Here is a 20,482-nt window from a genome sequence, read left to right as displayed (position 1 = left end):
TAAAAGAATTGACCAGACGGGAATGAAGCAAGTGGGGAAAAAAAAGAAAGAAAAAAAAAAAGAAAAAAAAGGGAGAAAATTAGCCTCCTGTGTTTCTTAATATTTTCTTTCCTGTGAACCATTACTGCTGAACTGCAAAACAGGAAACTAATTTACAGATTTTATTTCACTGCTGAGAGATGTGAAGTCACCACAGTGAAGATGGTCATTTAAACCACCACCCTGGTGAAAGTTTCAGTTTCCATGAGGAATGATTTCTTGGGATTATGCTAACTGCAGGTTGAAATTGTTAGCAGAACCCAGATGCTCCTTTTCCCCCAGAGTTCTGGATATCCCTACACTAGCACGAGAAAAATGAGGTGTCAGCAGCTCTTTTGCTTATTTGTTTCCTTACTTGCTGCCCTAAAAATCTGTGAGCTTTAAATAAACAGGGAATAATATCTGCCAACTGTGCAGAGTGGAGAGAATAATGTCTTGCTGAAGAAATTAATGTGATTCTTTGAAGACAATTCTTTGTAACTCTTTTCCTTGCTTTGAAGCAGACTATAATTTTCATAAAATCACAGAATTCTTAAGGTTGGAAAGGACCTCTGAGATTTTCTTCCACCTGTGCCATTTGTGGGTGCATTTGCTTTGCGTGGGCACGACAGGCAGGAGCTCACCCTCTTCCACCCGCTCCTCCATGGCGGGCTGGACACTTGCTTGGCATACAGGATGAAGCCAACAGGAAACCTTTCCACTGAAACTACCAGTAGTAGCTCCTCCAGTGTTGTGCTGCCCATCTCCTCGAGGGTCACAAGATCCCCATAAGGTTTTTTGTTGAGTTGGGGATTTTTTGTTTTTCCCACTGTGTTCTTCTGGATACCTGCACCATAAGCCTTAGCCTGCTGTCAGATCTGGGCACGTATTTTCCCAGTGAGGTCAATCAAATAGCGTTTAGTTTCTGTGCTGCTCCATGGAGTGCTTTCTGCACATGTCTGAGCTGGCTTTAAACCAAAGAAATCAGGTTACTCTGCCAGTGCAAGGGGAGCAGAGAACTTTACCAAGGCTTTACTGCCCCGAGGATTTATACAGCTTTAGAGGTGCATATTTCTCCTCAGTTATGACTCTGTGAGCTGAATAATCTCTGTATCACTTCCACAAGGTGCAGGCAGATTTCTGAACAAGAAGAAAAATGATTTTGTAATGGAAAATTGAAGTATTCTGTGATTGCAGTGTCAAAGAGGAGCATTTTGGTCTAACTTGTTTTTTTCAAGTTCTTGTGTTTGCTTTCTGATTTTTTGTTGGTTTGTGGTTGTTTGGGTTTTTTTGACTGGAACAGTTTGACAAATCTTACACTAAACTGTAGGTTATTTTGATCAAATGTAACACAAGATTCAGACAAAAACTCCAGCACCACTTCTCTGATGAATGAAAAATCAGTGGTGTTAGGATGAGCATGAGAGAAGGACAAGCATACAAAAACTTAACAAAGTACCTCTACACCCTCAAAACCATCTCTGGTTCAGGGGCTTCCTGAACTCAATGTAATTTCACTTTGTGTAGTAGCCCTCATGGTATTCCTTCCCTCTGACTGTCCCCAGGCTCCCCTGGGACCCACATCACCTTCTAGCACCCACAGCATCCTGAGACAGATATTTCCACAGCAGACCCATGCCTTGGCTTCAAACCTGCCCTGTCCAGTTTCACTTGATGGTCCTTTTCTTCTTACAGGGGAAGACAGAGCAAGCAGTAGATGCCCACTGGCTGTCTCCATGCCACCACTCATGATTTTACAGATCTCCATTTTGTCCTCCCAATACCTCTCTTCCAAGTGGATGGGGTCTTACTGATTATCTGATATGTTTGGGTTTTAGCAATAGCAAAGTGGCACTAGCTACCTTTAGTGTTAAGAAGCAATTACTTCCTTTCCAAAATCAAGCTTCTTGGAAAAGGAAATAAATTTATAGTTTCCATGTTGCACATCCATGTGTGAATGCCTGAGTACAAATCTCATTTTTCTCATTGAACAGGATTCAGGGTGCGAGTAACTTTACCATTTGACCTATGTTCTTTTCCCATCATTTGGGTCTGTGAGTAAAAAAATCAAATACTCTCACATTTTCCTAGTATTTTTTGGTGAGGGGAGGGATGTAAGGTTTGAATCTTATTTTACTTGCGAACATACTAAATATTCTGAGCATCCTGGGTGTACCTCCCAAATGGTACTTCTCTGTCATTTTGGAAAGGTAACCATCCACGACGAGTATCTGTATTCTTAAAAAAGCAGCACACCTCAGACACATTGTTGTAAACCTACCACATTCACAGTAAATCTGGCTTCAGTGCTTGTTCTCTTCACCTCTTTTCAACCTAGTTTCTATAATCCCTTCACTTCTTGAAAAAAAACCCAATACTTGGTGTCCACAGAATAGCTTCAAGGTGTGCATGCGTGTTTGACATCCCAGCCAAAATTTTTCACTGCCTCCCTCAAAAGGTGTGGGAACTGTACAAAATCCAGTCGCCCTGCATACCCAAGCATCCTCCTGGCTTCCGCCTTTCTCCTGTGGATTTAGCTCCATGCATCCTGGCATGGGGGAGGAGATCAGGGATGTTCTTGGGCATTACTTCATGGAGGTGATTCATGTTAACTGCTAGCTGAAGCAGTTATAGATTACTCCCTGCATTGTAGAAAAAAAAGAGGACATACATTTAACTGAAGCTGTCCGGAGTGAACCTGTTTGTTTAAAGTGAGCACTTTATTTTCTTGGTGCCAGGACCCTTAGTAAATTAGTAACTTAACAGGCATACTTGGAAAAAAGATATCTATAAATAGATGAACAGAGTAATGAGAAACATTTACTGGCTTCAACGTAGAAAAGTCCCTTAATAAATACTCAGGTGTAAGCATGTGCTTTACATCCCAGTGTTTTCAGTAAAGTCCTGAATCAGGAGCCTACTTAAGTGGGGGCTGGTTTCATCTGCTGAATGTCTAAAATCCTTGACATGCTGATTTTGGTGGGATTTTTGTCAGCCAGTCCAATCTTCTACTACATTTTTTCAGAATATACTCATATAAACCAGTAACATATATAGTCACAACCTTCAGTGACTGGGATAAACCTAAACTGGATGTGATCTAATGACCTGAAGGCGAAACATCCTGGTAGCTAATTGCCAATGCTGCTATTCACACAATCTTCAGAGAAAAAAAAAAAAAGTTTTGCTGTCATACACTTCAGCCATAGCTATGGTACAAAATCGGAGTGTGGAGGCATGCAGTCAGGCTGCCTGAAAGCCAGTGAAATGGAAAACATGAGCAATATTCCAATTTAATGCCACAGAAGCCCACTAGTTAGTAAGTAGCTCAAGTATTTTAGTGCCTGCTGTGTTGCTGCCTACAGGGAGAATACTCTAAGTGCTTTCCTTTTCTCACAAAGAAAAGAAGTTTCCATCTATGTTTTATAAGGCTGTCTTGTCACATCCATTATACAGCATGACACAACCAGCCAGAGGAGGTACTGTGGTGATTTCCATCATGTGTTTTAGCGAGAAGGTTTTTGTGAAGGGTGGAATACATATGTATATATATATATATATATATATAAACATATGTATGTATATACACACATATAAATGTAGGCCAGTCAACTGTGAAGATGTGGGTGCCTTATGCTGGCCTATGGAGTGTCAGATATGGGGTGTTAATGCCTACATATGTGAAATCCAAATATTCTGTCATCTGGCCAGTTTGGCACAAACAGAGCAGAATTATCCTTATTCTGAGAATATTAGGCCATTAACTGGAATGACTTTTAGAACTACTGTATTCCAGTCCATGGCTGACCTGCTATTTGAGGAAATAGCAAAGAAAAAATTCTGGTTTTCAGTCTCAAAAGTACATTGTTAATATTGCAGGATGAAGAAAATGGCAAGAGACATCCCTGAACAATGTTGGTTTTTTTAACCCCTGAGCCATCCAATATCCTGTTCCATTCAAAGATGCAAAGGGGAGATGGGGATTGGAGGAGTGATAGGAGGGATGATCCACAGACTATCAATCAACTGTATATAAGGAAGGATTTTTAAAGGTGCACGCATAAATTTTGTATGCCTATGTGTGCACAAATGCAAATTATCTTCTGCGTGTATAGAGCAGTGAGATCTCAAGTTTTCAGCTGAAGACAGGCACCTTTGGGACATTTCAGTTATTCAAAAAAACAATTTTCCTATTTCGAAAAAACTTCAGCAGAATACTTTTGTTCAGCAGTTAATATTCTTACATACTTCAGACAGCGGCGAGTGTGTGTGTGTGTGTCTAGATGTACATATACACAAAAAATCATCATGTAAGAGTGTGCAGTGTATTACAGAACTGCTTGATATATGCATCATTTGACTGCTTTGCATCTTCTGGGTTCATTACTCCAGCCCTCCCATCTCCATTCTGATGTCTCACTCTTTGGCAGGAGTGGTCCAGACAGTTATCTAGCTCCATGTTTTGCTTTGTTTTGAGTGAGCCTGGCATTAAAAAAAAAAAAAAAAAAAAAAAGTTTCCTGATCTTCCTTGTAGATTTAATGCTTTCACTCAAAATGCCCTGGTTTGAGGTCCAATATAAACACAATTAATTTCTGCATAGGCAGCATCTTATCATATGTCCCTTGAGGATGAGGCATGAAGGTTTGAAATCCCTGGAAAGCAGAGAATTCCGAGAGCATCAGTAGGGCACCTAGAAATGAGACAGAAAAATTACTTTGGGGACTTAAGGAATCCCGGAATGTCCTCAAGCCCAACCTTACAGCTACTGAAATATTTAAATAACAAAAGCATGCTTCCACAGGTAGGGAATAAAAACTATTGTTCCAGTAAAAACTGAGGCTGGTATGCTTATTTGGCTGCTTCCATTTACTACTTAGTATTTCTGTCTTGGCTGCAAAATCTAAAATAAGAAAAGTCCTCCAGGAGAGGGAACCTGATCCGAGTTGGGGATGGGTGAGGAAAAACACTCCCCGCAAAGTGCAGAAGGCTGCTGAAAGGCAAAGAGTTGAGCCATCGTAAGAGGAAGGTGTTGCAGGGGAGAAAAGCAGGTCGTTCTCGTCTCAAGACCTGAGAGAGTCTGCTGCCTGCTGAAGCGAGCAGCCTGGGCACGGACGAGTGGCCTTGTTCGTGAACATGAGCATGAAAACCCTTAGCTGTGGAAGTGACCATGCTGTCCTTTGCACCTCGGTCAGCCCAGCTTCTGGGGGCTGGTAAGGGCCAGCTGCTACTGTGTGCTGGTGGCTTGAATATTAAACAAAGCCAGCTGGGGGGTTATCCGTCCCATTTGCTTTGCAGGTAAACCCCGTGCAGTCTGGCTGAAACACCTTCTCCCCACTGAGCCCAGGGAAAGCCTTACCACCAGCCTTGCTGGGATAAAATGCAGTCTGCAACCCGGCTCCCTTCCTCCGTGATGCCACCCACCACTTTCGTGTCGCCTTACTGTCACAAAATTGCACCACGCAATCCTTGTTTTTGACCCATCATCTCAAATGCAAAAGCACATCTTTGTCCCTTTAACTTCTCTCTCAGCTGTTATGCCTGTTTTCTCCCCTCCTCTGGGACTGTGCACTCTGTTGCTGCTCCAGCTGCCTGGAGCGAGCGAGGAGAATTTCTCCTGCTGGCAAGCGACCGGCTAGTCTGGGGCTGGCGTCTTCCCAGGACGCTGCTGTTTGCATACCAGCAGGCAGAGGATCAGGTGAAATGGGACTGGTGACATCTGTACAGATGCGTTTGACTGCTTACATGCTCTTACGAATCCGCTACCCTTAAAGCCTCCGTTTCTCTGACGAGATCTTTCTCTCTCTCTCTCAAATTATTTTTCCAAGGAGAAAAGGAAAAGGCAGACAGAAATAGAAGGCAAGAGACAACAGCTTGAGGACCAGATACTTCAGCTGCAGCATTTCAAGGTAAGGGACTGATGCCAGAAACGATGGATTGACTAAATATGTTCATTATTAGACATGCAGATCACACGTCTGAAAGCTGGGAAGAGCCCACTCCGACATGAAGCAGCTTTCACTGCCGGAGCCTATCTCTTGCAGTGATCATGTCCTGCCTGCTTCTCATTCTGTGTGTTTCATGCACAGGACCATGTTGCAGAAACGGCTTAGGAGCATGGAGTCAGGAGGGTGTGAGCACAGGCAGCACGGCGGTGCTGTTATTATTAAACACTGTTATTTATTATACATAATGATAAGACACCAATCGCTGTGGGTTGGGTGTGCACGGCATGGCTTCAGTGAGCACTTTCTGCCTGCAGAGCTGCGTTAGATTTTTCTGGTGCCTGTCATTAGGTTTTGTGTGTGTGTTGCAGAGAGGGTGTTAGTTAGCATGCATGTGTGTGTGTGTGTGTGTGTGTGTGTGTGTGTGTGTAAAGCTTTAATTGTAAGATGAAGTTATTAGGCATACGTGGCATAATAAAATGGGCATGTATCCACATGCAGGGAGGGTGTTGATGCATATGTGCGTGTCTACATGGAGAGGCGCCTTGATATTTAACAGGGTGCCGAACAGCCCCAGTCCCTGTTGGACTCCATGACAGCTGCAGATAACATCATTTGAAAGCCATCCTGGTTATTTCTATCATTTATCCTTCCTGTCAGTAGCTGAGTTTGTCTTTACATTTGTGCATAGCAAAGAGAAGAACAAAAACGTACATGTGATCTTTTTGTAACCAGCGTGCATTTGTGGGTCAAATCTCATGAGATTTGTTCAGGGCCCGAGGAATGTCAGTGATTAAAATATCTGAGAAAGATGACCAGGACTGGACAGTTTGTCCTTGCAGCAAGTGAGCTGAGCTGTGTTTTTAAAAATAAAATATTTAGGTTGCGTGTGCAATAGAGTGTGTGTGTGTGTGCGCGCGCGTCTGTGCGTGCGTGTGTGTGTGTGCGCACCTGCGTGGGGAGATGGTGCACAGAATATCTTCTCTGCCCACGCATGCACTCAAAGACCAGACTTCAAGTTATGCTACAGACAGGATCCTTCTCCTGCCTCTCCAAGCCCCTGCCATCATATTCTGTAAACTATTCCTGATTTTCTGGTAAACATGTTGCAGTTAAGCTCAAGCAATTGATTGCAGCCTACACAAATGGTCTATCAGGATCACCATAATTCTGTGGATGTCACATGTTGTCTTTGGTGTTATCAGTCGATGATGTGATTGCATTTCTGTGGGGCAACAGGAGTTGCCATTTCGTTCAGGCTGCCATTGACTACAGGCAAGGGAGAATTTCTTCTGACGACCGTAGGTTGATGCAGCAGGGCAGTAAGATGCCTTTCCAGTGCCTTCATGATGCTTGCTTTTTTTCTTTTTGCTGCAAAGCTGAGGACTTCCTTTATCATGTTAACTGTTTCCAAGCTAACTGAATTGTGGTTTTTCATGAAATTCTTTAAGCAGAGCCTTTAGGAAAGCCAATTCTGGCAATTCTCTACTTCATCTGATTTACTTTGGTACAGCTGTTGCTAAACTGAATTTTATCATCATCCATAGGGAAAAGTAAAACCTCTCAAGGTGGTGCAGTGGGGTCAGCCCCTTGGCTGGTGAAAACTGGCACTGACTTCAGCCCTGCTACACTGATTGCCACTAGTGGAGGTTCAGTCTTGCTGCACGGATTTCTTGAGTGACACACATGAAAATTAACTATTTACCTTTATTATTTAGCTCACAGCCTGGAGCAAGAGCAGTAATCATACAGGAAGCTAAGGAGAGATCAGGGCACAGAAATTTAAAATGGCAGCTTTCTCAGCTAAAAGTACAGCCAGACTTAGGGTTTGTAATGCTGGGTGTGAGGATGAGCATCAAGATATGATAGGAGCTTCTTTACCTCTCCATTCAATGGCATCAATTGTCATCAGAGGAGAAGTGTGTTGCTTTTACTGGAGCGGTCACGGTGACTGCTGCTCCAGGAGCTGCCTGTACCACCTCACTGTACCACCAAACAACTGTCTGCTGGGACACCTGGATGAGGTGACAGCAGAGGTCTATCCGGGATTGCAGAGTTCATCCTGATGGCTGCTAGGCCCTTCCTAAACAGAAGGAGTGCAGTTGCTCCCCAGACTCGGGGCTGGGGTGGGGCGAGGGGGGGGGGGGGGGGGGGGGGGGGGCGGTGGGCAGGGCAGAAAATAAATGCACTGGCTGAGGGTATTTCCCTTTCTCTGTGGAGACAGACCAAGCAAACTGCATTTTCATTTCATGCTTTGTTCAGTGTTCTGGTTGCTTAGTGCTGACCAAAATGGTATTTGGCCTGCCAGGCTGCTTTGTTCATTTGAAAAGCTGTGTAACCTCCTCCCACCTCCCCAAGGTGGTTGCTCTGAGCCTCTGCAAGCCAGGGGCTCCAAGTCTGCTATGAATATAGTCCTCCAGTCTGATATGGGCCCCCAGTCTGGCTCACACAGCCCAAAATAAGTGTGTCTGTTTTTCCTTCAGAAGTGCTAGGTAGAACGTGGTTCATTCCCTGAATTACATGGATTTCAACTAATTCTTTGCAAGGCATAAATCCAGGTCAAAAAGACCAGGCTTGCCTAGGAAGCCCATGTATTTACTCAAAATGCTATGAGGTTGTTGATGTCAGTATAGAGTGTAAGGACTTCATATCAGTGTTCAGTAAAATCTGCTGTGGAGAAACCTTTAAAAATAGTATCTGGGTTAATCCTGTGTCTGCAGTATCTGGGTTGATCCCACAGGCATAACAGCTTGAGTTCACCCAAAGACATTTATGCCAGAATTCAATGGGTTTAGTTCATTTCTGTGCGATACCAGAGTAATTTTCTTTTAAATATACACTGTGCAAAATAGCTTGTTTGGTTACCTAATAAAGGTTCTGGAAGCCACAGGGTTCTGTTAATTTCAGACAATTTTATTCACATAGGAAAAATATCTAATGGAAATAGTTTATTGCAAATGTTTATGCAGGATTACCTACAGTTTTCAAGTTGCTGATGCCAATTAGACCTCTGGCAAAATGACTTAACTCTACTACCAGTTCATTCATTTTTCCCTTGTTACATACCTGGCTGAAAATAAGGGAACAGCAGCCACTGCCCTGTCATTTTAGGCAGAACAGCCCCACAAATGCTAGAGTTAGTAAATGTCAGCACTGAATGTGGACAAGGCTTTGGCAACATGTTTTGCAAAGGCTCCTAAGAATGAGGCCAATGGCTTTATGCCTGAGGACACCAGGACAAAAACATAGCTCAGCTATTAATGGTATGTGTGAGTTTCTGAATTAATCAAATGAAACCCTCCAAGTGTGAAAGTCTGGAGTAGGAGAGAGTCTGAAGTAGTGTAGGCTCTAAAAACTGAATTCCCCTGTGAAAGCCATATCACCTCTTCTGCCAGTCACTGGAAAATAGGGACATTGGTGGGCACAGAGCATCCACATGGTACTTCAGGGCCATTGGGGTGCTCCATTGAAGGCAGGAGGTGTATTTGTCTATGTTACAATCAGATGCTTCATTGGAAAGGCCCTTGGTGTTGGAAAAGGTATAAAGGTGCTTTGAAGCCCCATTTCTTGAGATTGAACATGCTGTTTTGCTCTAATAACAGGCAATTCACAACAGCTCTCCTTACCTTCTATCTACTTTAATCTTTAATACCAAAATAATCCTTCTTCTTTCATATAACACAAGATGTGTTTTGTTTGTTTTTTTAACAGTAGATAGAGTTTAAACTTCATGCATCGGCAGTTCATTGGCCATACTCTTACAAATGGGGCTTGCTGCGTCCATGGGAACTGGAGATGTTACTGGCTTCTATAGTTTGAAATCAGAAGAGTGGACAAAGTTCACCTTATGCAAACACATTGTCTGCAGTATCCATCAACTGTTGTGGTTTCTTGAGGAAGCCAATAATTGATTTTGGCTGATTAGTTGCACTGGAGATATAACCTACAAACAATAGTTGCTTTTAAGAACTTGTTCAGCTAGTCAGCAGTTAGGTAGGCCCATTTTAATGGAGATATTTGCTATTTCAAATAAACTCCTCTAGGGTAGAAGTGTTTGTTCCAAGATCTGGCTGCCTCTGTAGTTAGTTGAACAGAATTTCTGTAACTGTTTACTGTAGCTTTGTTTGGTGGTGGCTGGTAATAAAATAAACAGCACAAAACCTCCTAATTGAATGAAAAATAACCTCTCTGCTGTTACTTTAACTATTACATTGAATCTATTTACCACAGTTATTTTATTTCTGGAGTGGTATAAATATTAGGGACCTATTTCTTAAAGATTGAAGTTCATTAACACTTAATCTATAACACAATTATATCTTTACTCTGAAAGGAAAGAAAGACTTTTTATGTTATAGAGATTTTGTCAGGGTATAGTTTTAGCTGAAACTATCATATCTATAAATAAATTTTAATTTTATTATTCCACAGTTATATTGCTATCCTCAATTTAGTCTTAAAATAACTGCTGTCAGAGAATATAAACAGACACATCTATCCAAATATATATATATATATATATGCAACAGTGTGGAAAAACAGAAATAACTTTTGTGAATGAAGGAATCTTATTATTCTTTTACGTTGAATCCCTTTATGATTTTCATGTAAATTAACCCTTAAACTGAATGGTGACTCAGTCAAGCACACAAAAAAATGTTTGATGATGTCATGGACAGTCTCCATTCTCTACAGGGTCAGCGCAATAGCCCCCAAAACCTATTCTTCTAATAATAGTCAAGCACTCTTTCTGGTATGTAGTATCTGCTATGATAGTCCCAGGCTGACCCTCTGTTTTTAATGTGCTGGAGCCCCCTGCACCTCTGCAAGACTGGAAGGTCCTGCCGCCTCCATTTCACAACCACAGTTCTGGGGCATGGAGAGGTTAAGAGCTAATCTGGAGAGAAATTTCCATTTCCAGAGCATGGGGAACCCCTGTTTGTCCCTTTCTGTGCATTAGCGTCATTGGGCTGATGCCCACCTTACCCTGGGAAGCTCGCCTCTCACCAGGATTTAAGCTGAGAAGTGAGAGGCTCTCTGCCTCTCTGCTAACCTGTTTTACAATCCAGAAAAGAAATCCAAATTCAGTAGGCCAGAAAGGGAGTGACAGAGAGAATAAGACTGCACAGGCTAAGGATTTAGGGCACTTGCTCTTTCTGAATTGCTTACAGAGTACAAAACTTAGGATATCCTTGCCTGGAAGGAGCATTTGGAAAGGAGGGATTTCAAAAATCCTTATACGTTTTCTTTTCAAGTAATCAGAAATCAAAATATCTATCCCCAGATAAAATCTTTTAGCTGTAATAGAATAGTTTCTCCAAGCCAGCTACACAAACTGACTACCCCAAGGAGATAAAAACTTTAGTCCTTTAACTCATGTTTCTTATCTGCTTGCATGTTATTGCCACACAGCTGAATATACTGTAATTATTCTGGTATAATCCCTCTGCAAGAATGCTTTTATTCAGGAAAAAGGTATTGTTGTGTGAGTCATACTTCAAACTGAGGCAGAGTTATCCAGGGATGACCATGTAAGTAAGTGTCCCCATACAGGCAGGGCTTCCTTGAAACCCATCAAAATTGGCACTCATGTTTCCACCAGTAACAAGGTCTTTTGAGCAGGTCACTGCCAGTCCGGCACTTTTTGTTTTACCCAGACTGTGTCAAAGTAGCTCAAGGATGTTTACAGCTTGCTTCAACCCCAGCCCCTCCTAATGGCCTGATACATGTTCAAAACTGAATTTATATGACCTGAATCCAGCTTTTTAAAACAATGAAGACCAGAAAAGAAAGGAATCTCTGAAAAATAGCTTTTCTTTTTGCCTCTTTTGACCAATGTGTGTATGTGGGAAGGAGTGATAAACTGAAGCTGAGGGCAGAATGAATGTAGAGAGGAAATTATTCTTTCAGAAGACAATAGTAAAAGCAACTGTGGCTGTGTAGTAATAATGATAACTTGCAAAGCCTATTTGTTTTGTGGGGAGAGTGTTGCCAGTTTTCGAAATCTCAGATTGTTAACTATTCCAAAAAGAGTTAATTTCTTTATCATTATTATGATTATTATTATTATTTCTCTCAAAACCATGCTTTACTTCCTTTGAAAACATGGAGTGAGCACTCTCAGGGAAAACCAAAGCATACCTAAATTTCTGGCTCCAGGTGGTAAAAGTGTGATCAAACTCTTTTCATGTGTGTATCTGTAAAAGAGGGTCTTACTCAATTCTTCAGTCCAAATACACAAAGTCCAGAAACTTCAGCTAGCTTGAAGTTATTTCTTACTCCAGATCCAAAATTCCCTGGGAAACAGAGACGTTCTCATGGAGTCATGAAGTAATTTATGTGTGAGGGGACCCTGGAGGTCTCCTCGTGCCCCTGCCAACAGGAGCAGGTTGCTCACATGCCCATCCTCGTCCCATTATATTTGGACTCTTGCCCAGGATGGAGATCCCACAGCCTCCATGGGAAACCTGCTCCCAGGTCAGGCCACCATCCTGAGGACCACATGTGCCCTCATTGCAGCATCCCCTTTTGCAAGCTCTGTCCCCACACTCCCAGTATGTGCCTACTAGGACAACCCACTCCCCTCATCCCTCCCCTCACCCCTGCAGCAGCCGCTGCCAGTTGTTTATTGTTTATTCTTATTATGGTGCTTAATCTTGCCACAAGCAAAGAGCCAAATAATTGGACAGAGCCATCATTATCATCCTGCCATGAAGAAGTCTGAAATCTTAAATAAACTTCCTAAAGAAAGATACTGAAAAATAAACCCCAACTCTCCAGGTTAGGTTTCAGCATGATTGTTTTCACCTGTTACTTCAAGCAGAACTTTTTGGTAGCCTGGATGTATAGAAAATATATGTAGAAAAGAGCCTATGTTTGAGTTATCTTTCATCTGATTGTTGTTTTTTGTCTCAGTGTCATCTCAAGTCTTTAATGAATGTTAGAAACTCTTACCTTGTATCAGGCCATACCTATGATCCCTTTCAGTGAAACTAGTTTGTACAGACCAGGGCTCTGTGGCTGATGAATGATCTGAGCAAGAAAGACACAAACTCTGTGTCTTCTCTCATAGAGTCTTGACAATGTCTCTTGCTGTGGTGAGTTTTCTTGCAGCTGAAAGAGCTTGGGTTTTATTTCTTCATCTTTGTATGGAAACAACTGTCTACTTGGTTTACAAAGTTAAATAAAATATGGGACCTGAACGATTTAAAAGCAATGCACACAAAATATTTACACTGGTGATCTTGCTAATGGATGGGAAGCTTACACTGAGAACGTAAAATAATTGGAGCTTTTTTCCCCAAAACATTCCTTATTGGGCCTCTATCTGTACAGCTGCAATTTCTGTTCCTGAGAGTTTTTAAACAGACAAAGCATGAGACCTGCATGAAGGAGCTATAGCTATCATCATACCCATCTCTCAGGTAGCTTGCCACAGTCGTGCCTTCTTCGTGCATCTGCAGCTCCAGTTGCACACTGCTTACGCTGCAGCCATGCTCTCGCAACCCCTTCCTTTACGAGCGGGACACCCAGCTGAGATCTAGCCCTTCCCAAGTGAATACAAATCATGCCAGCTATCTCAGTCTTCCCTCACCCATTTCTGCAGTCACACTGCACTGTTTAACACATTCCTGTCTGCTCTGTTGCTGTGCCGAACACGTGCTTTGAGAAAGAGCAGTGAGTCAGGGGAGCTGAAGGACTGTCAAATGTACCAGCTACAGCAAACAAACAAGGAGGAGAGATTATCTCTGCAAAGTCTTTTGACTGCCATGATTCCAGGTGGTGCTTATTGTAATAGTGGCCATCATTTATTTTTATTTACTTGTTTACTTTCTTTATTTACTATATATTTACTCATCTCCCCATGTGCACCCTCCTTGCACACCCCCAGTCCAGTGGCTCACTGGTGCTGTAGCAAACCTCTGTCACCCCAGGAGCTAAGGGGAAAGAGGAGACAGGCTCCTTGGGGACAGGCAGGACACTAGTCCCTTTGGATGAACAGACTGCCTTGGAGGCACCAGGGAACTTTCGAGTAGCTCTGAAACAAGATCTGAGGAACAGTGAGCCTGAGCTTGGGGGTCTGCTACAGTAACAGTTTTATGACAAGGGAAAATTCAGGCAAGTGACATGGTGGCCTGTACCTGTGTGGCTGAGAAGAAACTTTGGAAGAGGTTAATCCATCAGTCTCCAATGCCTGGTCACAAAAAGTCATCAATTACAGTGGGCAGGTCTTAACATGCTTGAAAAAAGCTAATGTGTTCTAATGTACTGTGTGATTGTCCTGGTTTTGGCTGAGATAGAGTTAATTTTCTTCCTTGTAGCTGGTATAGTGCTGTGTTTTGGATTTAGGATGAGAATAATGTTGATACCACACTGATGTTTTAGTTGTTGCTAAACAGTGCTTACACTGGTCAAGGACTTTTCAGCTTCCCACGCTCTGCCAGGTGCACAAGAAGCTGGGAGGGGGCACAGCCAGGACAGCTGACCCAGACTGGCCAAAGGGCTATTCCATAACATATGATGGATATGTTTATATACTGATGCTCAGTATATAAACTGGGGGAGTTGGCCGCGGGGCAGCAATCACTGCTTGGGGACTGGCTGGGCATCCGTCAGTGGGTGGTAAGCAGTTGCCTCACTTGTTTTTCCTGCGTTTTGTTCTTTTTGTTTGGTTGGTTGTTGTTTTCCCTTTCACTATTATTATTATTGTTTTTATTTTATTTTATTTTATTTTATTTTATGTCAATTATTAAACTATCTTTATCTCAACCCACAAGTTTTCTCACTTTTACCCTTCCAGTTCTCTCCCCTATCCCACTGGGAGGGGGACGGGGAGTGAGCAGCTGTGTGGTACTTAGTTGCTGGCTGGGATTAAACCACAACAGTGATGAATACACATTAACTGCTGGAAAATGTTGACAACTCTTGGTCTAAATGTATGCTTCTTAAAAAAAATTTTAAGACATCACTTCCTTAAGGTATTTCATAGACATATTTTGTTTGTTTCTTGAACACTGAGTAACAACACCAGACTTGCAACTCTACAGGATAATATTTAATCTGCTTGAGAATCAAAGAATCATTTAGGCTGGAAAAAGACCTTTAAGATCATTGAGTCCAACCATTAACCTAGCACTGCCAAGTCCACCATTAAAGCATGTCCATAAGCGCCACATCTGGATGTCTTTTAAACACCTCCAGGTATGAGGACTCAACCACTTCCCTGGGCAATCTGTTCCAATGCCTGACTACCCTTTCAGTGGAGAAGGTTCTCCTAATATCCAATCTAAACCTCCCCTGGCACAACTTGAGGCCATTTTCTCTTGTCCTATTGCTTGTTACTTGACAGAAGACACCGATCCCCACCTCGCTACAACCTCCTTTCAGGTAGTTGTAGAGAGCGATAAGGTCTCCCCTCAGCCTCCTCTTCTCCAGGTTAAACAACCCTAGTTCCCTCAGCCAGTCCTCATAAGACACGTGCTCCAGACCCTTCACCAGCCTCGTTGCCCTTCTCTGGACACGCTCCAGCACCTCAATGTCCTTCCTGTAGTGAGGGGCCCAAAACTGAACACAGGATTCCAGGTGCAGCCTCACCAGTGCCGAGTACAGGGGAATGATCACCTCCCTGGTCCTGCTGACCACACTACTTCTGATGCAAGCCAGGATGCCATTGGCCATCTTGGACACCTGGGTGCTCTGCTTGCTCATATTCAACTGGCTGTTGACCAAGATCCCCAGGTTCTTTTCCACCGGTCAGCTCTCCAGCCACTCTTCCCTAAGCCTGTAGCATTGCATGGAGTTGTTATGACCCAAGCGCAGGACCCAGCACTGAGCCTTGTTGAATCTCATACAATTGGCCTCGGCCCATCGATCCAGCCTGTCCAGATCCCTCTGTAGGGCCTTCCTGCTCTCCAGCAGATCAATACTCCCACCCAACTTGGTGTCATCTGCAAACTTACTGAGGGTGCACTCAATGCCCTCATCCAGATCATTGATAAAGATATTAAACGGGACTGGCCCCAGTACTGAGCCCCTGGGGAACACCACTTCTGACCAGCTGCCAACTGGATTTAACTCCATTCACCACAACAATTTGGGCCAGTTTTTTACCCAGTCAAGAATACACTTGTCCAAGCCATGAGCAGCCAGTTTCTCCAGGAGAATGCTGTGCGAAACATCGTTAAAGGCTTTACTAAAGTCCGGGTGGACAACATGCACAGCCTTTCCCTCATCCACTAAGAGGGTCACCTTGTCATAGAAGGAGATCAGCTTAGTCAAGCAGGACCTGCCCTTCACAAACCCATGCTGACTGGGCCTGATCACATTGTTGTCCTGTACAGGCTGCATGATGGCACTCAGGATGATCTGCTCCATAACCTTCCCTGGCACCAAGGTCAGACTGACAGGTCTGTAGTTCTCCGGATCCTCCTTCTGGCTCTTCTTGCAGATGGGCATCACATTTGCTAACCTCCAGTCAACTGGGACCTCCCCGGTTAGCCAGGACTGTTGATAGATGATGGAAAGTGGCTTGGTGAGCACCTCCACCAGCTCCCTCAGTATCCTTGGGTGGACCCCATCTGACCCCATAGGCTTGTGTGTGTCTAAGTGGTGTAGCAGGTCATTAACCATTTGCCCTTGGATTATGGGGGCTTCATTCTGCTCCTCGTCCCTGTCTTCCAGCTCAGGGGCCTGGGTACCGCGAGAACAACTGGTCTGACTATTAAAGACGGAGGCAAAGACGGCATTAAGTACCTCAGCCTTTCCCTTATCCTTTATCACTATGTTTCTGCCTGCATCTAATAAAGGATGGAGATTCTCCTTAACCCTCCTTTTATTGCTAATGTATTTATAGAACCATTTTTTGTTGTCTTTTACAGCAGTAGCTAGATTAAGTTCTAGTAGGGCTTTGGCCCTTCTAATCTTCTCCCTATATAACCTCACAGCATCCTTGTAGTCCTCCTGAGTTGCCTGCCCCTTCTTCCAAAGGTTGTAAACTCCTTTTTTTTCGTGAGTTCCAGCCAAAGCTCTCTCTGTTCAGCCAGGCTGGTCTTCTCCTCCTCGAGCTCATCTTTTGGCACACGGCGACAGCCTCCTCCTGCGCTTGTAAGATTTCCTTCTTGCAGAATGTCTAGCCTTCCTGGACTGCTTTACCTTTAGGACTGCCTCCCAAGGGACTCTGTCAACCAGGCTCCTGAACAGGTCAAAGTCTGCCCTCTGGAAGTCCAAGGTAGCAGTGCTGCGGACCCCCCTCCTTACTTCTCCAAGAATTGAAAACTCTATCATTTCATGATCACGTGTTTATAAACATGCTATTTGGTCTTGGGCTGGCTAAGCTCCACCAGCTAACATACATACATTTTTTTGTTGAATTATACTTCTGTTACCTACGACATTGTGACTGAAGTCAAGACTACAATCAAGCTGCAACTTTTTCAGCATGACCTAATTCCCTAATCTGGGCAATGCTTAAGCCATATCCCTGTATCATGTAGACAAGCTCCTTAGACTAGTACAAGTGCTTTAGATGACTGGAAAGGCAACAGTAAGTTTTGCTGCTAAGGAAAACCAGATCATATCAGCAAGCTGGAAATGGTTGCTTGTTCTGTTCCAGAGCCAGTCATGCCATACAAGGCTACATCCGTCTTGCAGCAGAGCAGAGTAAAATCTTTTGTGTTTGCCAAGGACCACACCCCTCCTCCATTTTGCAAGCAGCCTCTCTCGCACTGAAATCCCACATAGGAAAACTCTGCATCAGTCTGGACAAAGAGTCAGACTCTTTTGTTCACCTACTGAAAAATTAAAAACTACAGCATCACGCAGGAATACATTTTGAGGAACTGCTTATTTTGAGGTGGACCTGCCTGAAATACTGCTTATGTCTACAGCCCTTCTCTGCATTTGCATATTTATTTATGAATGGTTAAGGGCATCTAACATTAATGTGCCCACTCACACTAAAGCCATGCAAAGATTTTTTTTTTCTATTTTTTGGAAGGCATGGGAAAGGCCTGCTGGCAAAGGAACAAGTCTTTCTGTAACCTCAGTACACGTCCCAGTAACCTCTTTGCTAATGCTGGCAATTGTGCTGCACACCAGCAGGTCAGACCCTGACCTGCTGGGTAACCTGCACTAGCAGGGTCAGGGCCAGCTGGATGGCAGGGGAAGCTGCCTAAAAATATGGCAAGCAAGAGATGCAGTGTTCAGAGTGGCCACAGAAAAGGGGTAGAAAGGAAAAGGGAGGAACCCCAGCAAAGTTTTACTCGTTGTCATTCTTGCACTTGCGTTCCTTGCAAGCTCAGTTTTATCAACGCAGGCAGATGCTTGGGAGCGTGCACGGGCAGAGCAGGCTTTGCTGCTCCAGGAAGCCCTGCCTTTCATAGCTGATCCGCTGGCTGACAAAGCTGCAGTCCCTGAGCAGGTGGGTCCGGGTAGCTGCCGAATAGCAAAGCCAGGCTCATTGCTGCTTCCAGAGCTCCAGATCTGCCAGGAAAGCTCAGCCCTTTTGTACCAAGGGAGCTTTCTGAAATGCAAAGAGCAAATCTAAAATGCAGCCAGTTATGCTAGCACCCTAACGAGAGTGTTCGGGGCTAATATCTGACTCTCACACTGCCAGGTGAAGGAAGAGGTTTATTGCACTCTTTTAGTAGGGCATGGGCTGGTTATATGCAGATTTGAGAATATGAGAACAAACTTCTAGCCTTTACCTTTTTTCCAGGACAGAAATATTGAATTCATGTAGGGAGAAAATAATTTCATAATAATAAATAATTCCAGCTCTAACTTGTTAATGTCTGGTGGTCTTCAAGCCTCAAAACCCAAAGACTTTTGGCAAAACTTAAATTTGGCAAAGATTTCAGTAGAAGTGCCTTTGATGTAGCACTACTGATTTTAGTGGAATTACACCAGGGATCATTATTGCCCATTTTGCACAGCACAGAAGAGCATCATTACCCTGAATAGTCCACATACAGTAGTGTTTCTCAAGAGCAGGCACATTTTACTGAAGGAGGCTGTCTTGGGTCAACTTTTGACCTTTGTTTCTCCTCAAGATTATCAGCTTCCTTGAAAATTACACAGCAGCCAAAGGAGTGCTCCACTTTAGCAAGGACTGCTTTCAAGGAGAGATAGTACTGATTCCCCCGCTAACCACTTGTAAATACAAAGAAAACCCAAAACTGCATGAAGAAACTGCCTCAAAAGGTAGCAGCACAGCAAGAACTGGCTTTTATATTGTCATAAAGAGTCAAATGGCAAACTTGGCAAATGCATCTTGGCCTCAGGTTAAGACACTGCCACACTTTATGTGGGACTGGAAATGTATTATTCTTTATGAGCAATGTTTACGCAAGTAGGTACGAAATCAGCAGGACTGTTGGGTAGAATTAATCACCTTTCACAAACACAGAGTGGCATGTAGTGGGCATAATGGTATATGAAAGTGGTGCTAAAAAGGTTTACTTGCTATAGTAAAATGTCCCCAAATACTTAAACTTTTGATGCAACATTAAAGCAAAATGCATCACTGAAAGTAAAGATTTTCTTTTCAATACAACATTAATTCTACCATGTGCATTCGAGGGGCTATACATTATTTCCTTGCTAGTGCTAAATGTAAACAACTTAAATCCCTTGGGCTTTACTGTCCTGAAGCATGAAACTGGAATAAATAGTATGTAAGGGAGCTGTGCACCACATTTATGGCCATCACTGTGTCTACTGCATTCAAATATTTGGCATGATTTCTTTCTGTCCTGTCCAACATCTGTTCACTTATTTCTGTCCTCACCACGTTCACGGAATCATGACCTGGTTTTTTCATTTTTTGCATGGTGCAGAAAAGTCACTCTGCTTTCCTACAGTTGAACAAAATAAATGTGGAGCTGCCAGTTATCTCTGCAATCTCACTTCTGTGCAGAGAAATGAAATCACCTGAGAGTGGTGGTGACCTAGAGCATCGCAAACCCACTCCCCTTTCCACTTCAGTAACAGAGATTCTTTTTAAGAACTTGATCTAATTTCTGCTGAAGGATTTAGCCCTGAAGAAATTGTACTCTTGCAGTAAATGAAGGAATACTTATACCAAACTGTACATAGTGTAGCTGTTGTTGTACCAGTGAAATGGTGCCTTCTGAAAATACAGCATATTCACGTTCCAGTATTGGAATGAGCTGTACAAATACCTGTGTTTTTACAATAGTATATCTGGCCATTCTTGGAGCCCTCTATCATTTTGACAATGTCTAATCATAAAGCACAACTTTGGTGCATAAAGAAGCTCCAAGATGCAGTAGAGAGTTAAAGCTCGTAACAGACAATGAAGGAGGAGCAATGCTGAAATACTAGCTTGTGGCCATTTTAATCTCAGACTGTTAAGTAAAGTAAATGCACAACATCATTGTTAAGCAGGGGTAACTCGTACAGCTAGCTATTTTTGGGCTCCATCCTCATGCATTCTTCTTTTAGCAGATTTGAGAAACACCTCCTATTCTTCCTGGGAAAAGATTTTGCAAGATTTTTTCAA

At 43.1% G+C, this 20,482-nt stretch overlaps 1 protein-coding gene across 2 annotated transcripts in view; it reads left to right on the top strand.

Moving 5' to 3' along the window:
* Positions 1–20,482, top strand: part of LOC309603028 (paralemmin-1-like) — a gene marked incomplete at both ends in the record, with an annotated part of 128,264 nt that overhangs the window by 41,704 nt on the left and 66,078 nt on the right. For both annotated transcript variants that reach the window (XM_082337350.1, XM_082337349.1), the window contains one exon: positions 5,845–5,925. In XM_082337350.1, the coding sequence (XP_082193476.1) occupies positions 5,845–5,925 (81 nt within the window). The remainder of the gene's footprint in view (positions 1–5,844; positions 5,926–20,482) is intronic.

This window comes from Platalea leucorodia, assembly GCF_965183815.1.
Source record: "Platalea leucorodia genome assembly, chromosome: Z".
Taxonomy (NCBI): domain Eukaryota; kingdom Metazoa; phylum Chordata; class Aves; order Pelecaniformes; family Threskiornithidae; genus Platalea; species Platalea leucorodia.
The sequence above is the reverse complement of the archived record's forward strand: the minus strand, read 5'-3'. Positions and strand labels throughout refer to the sequence as shown.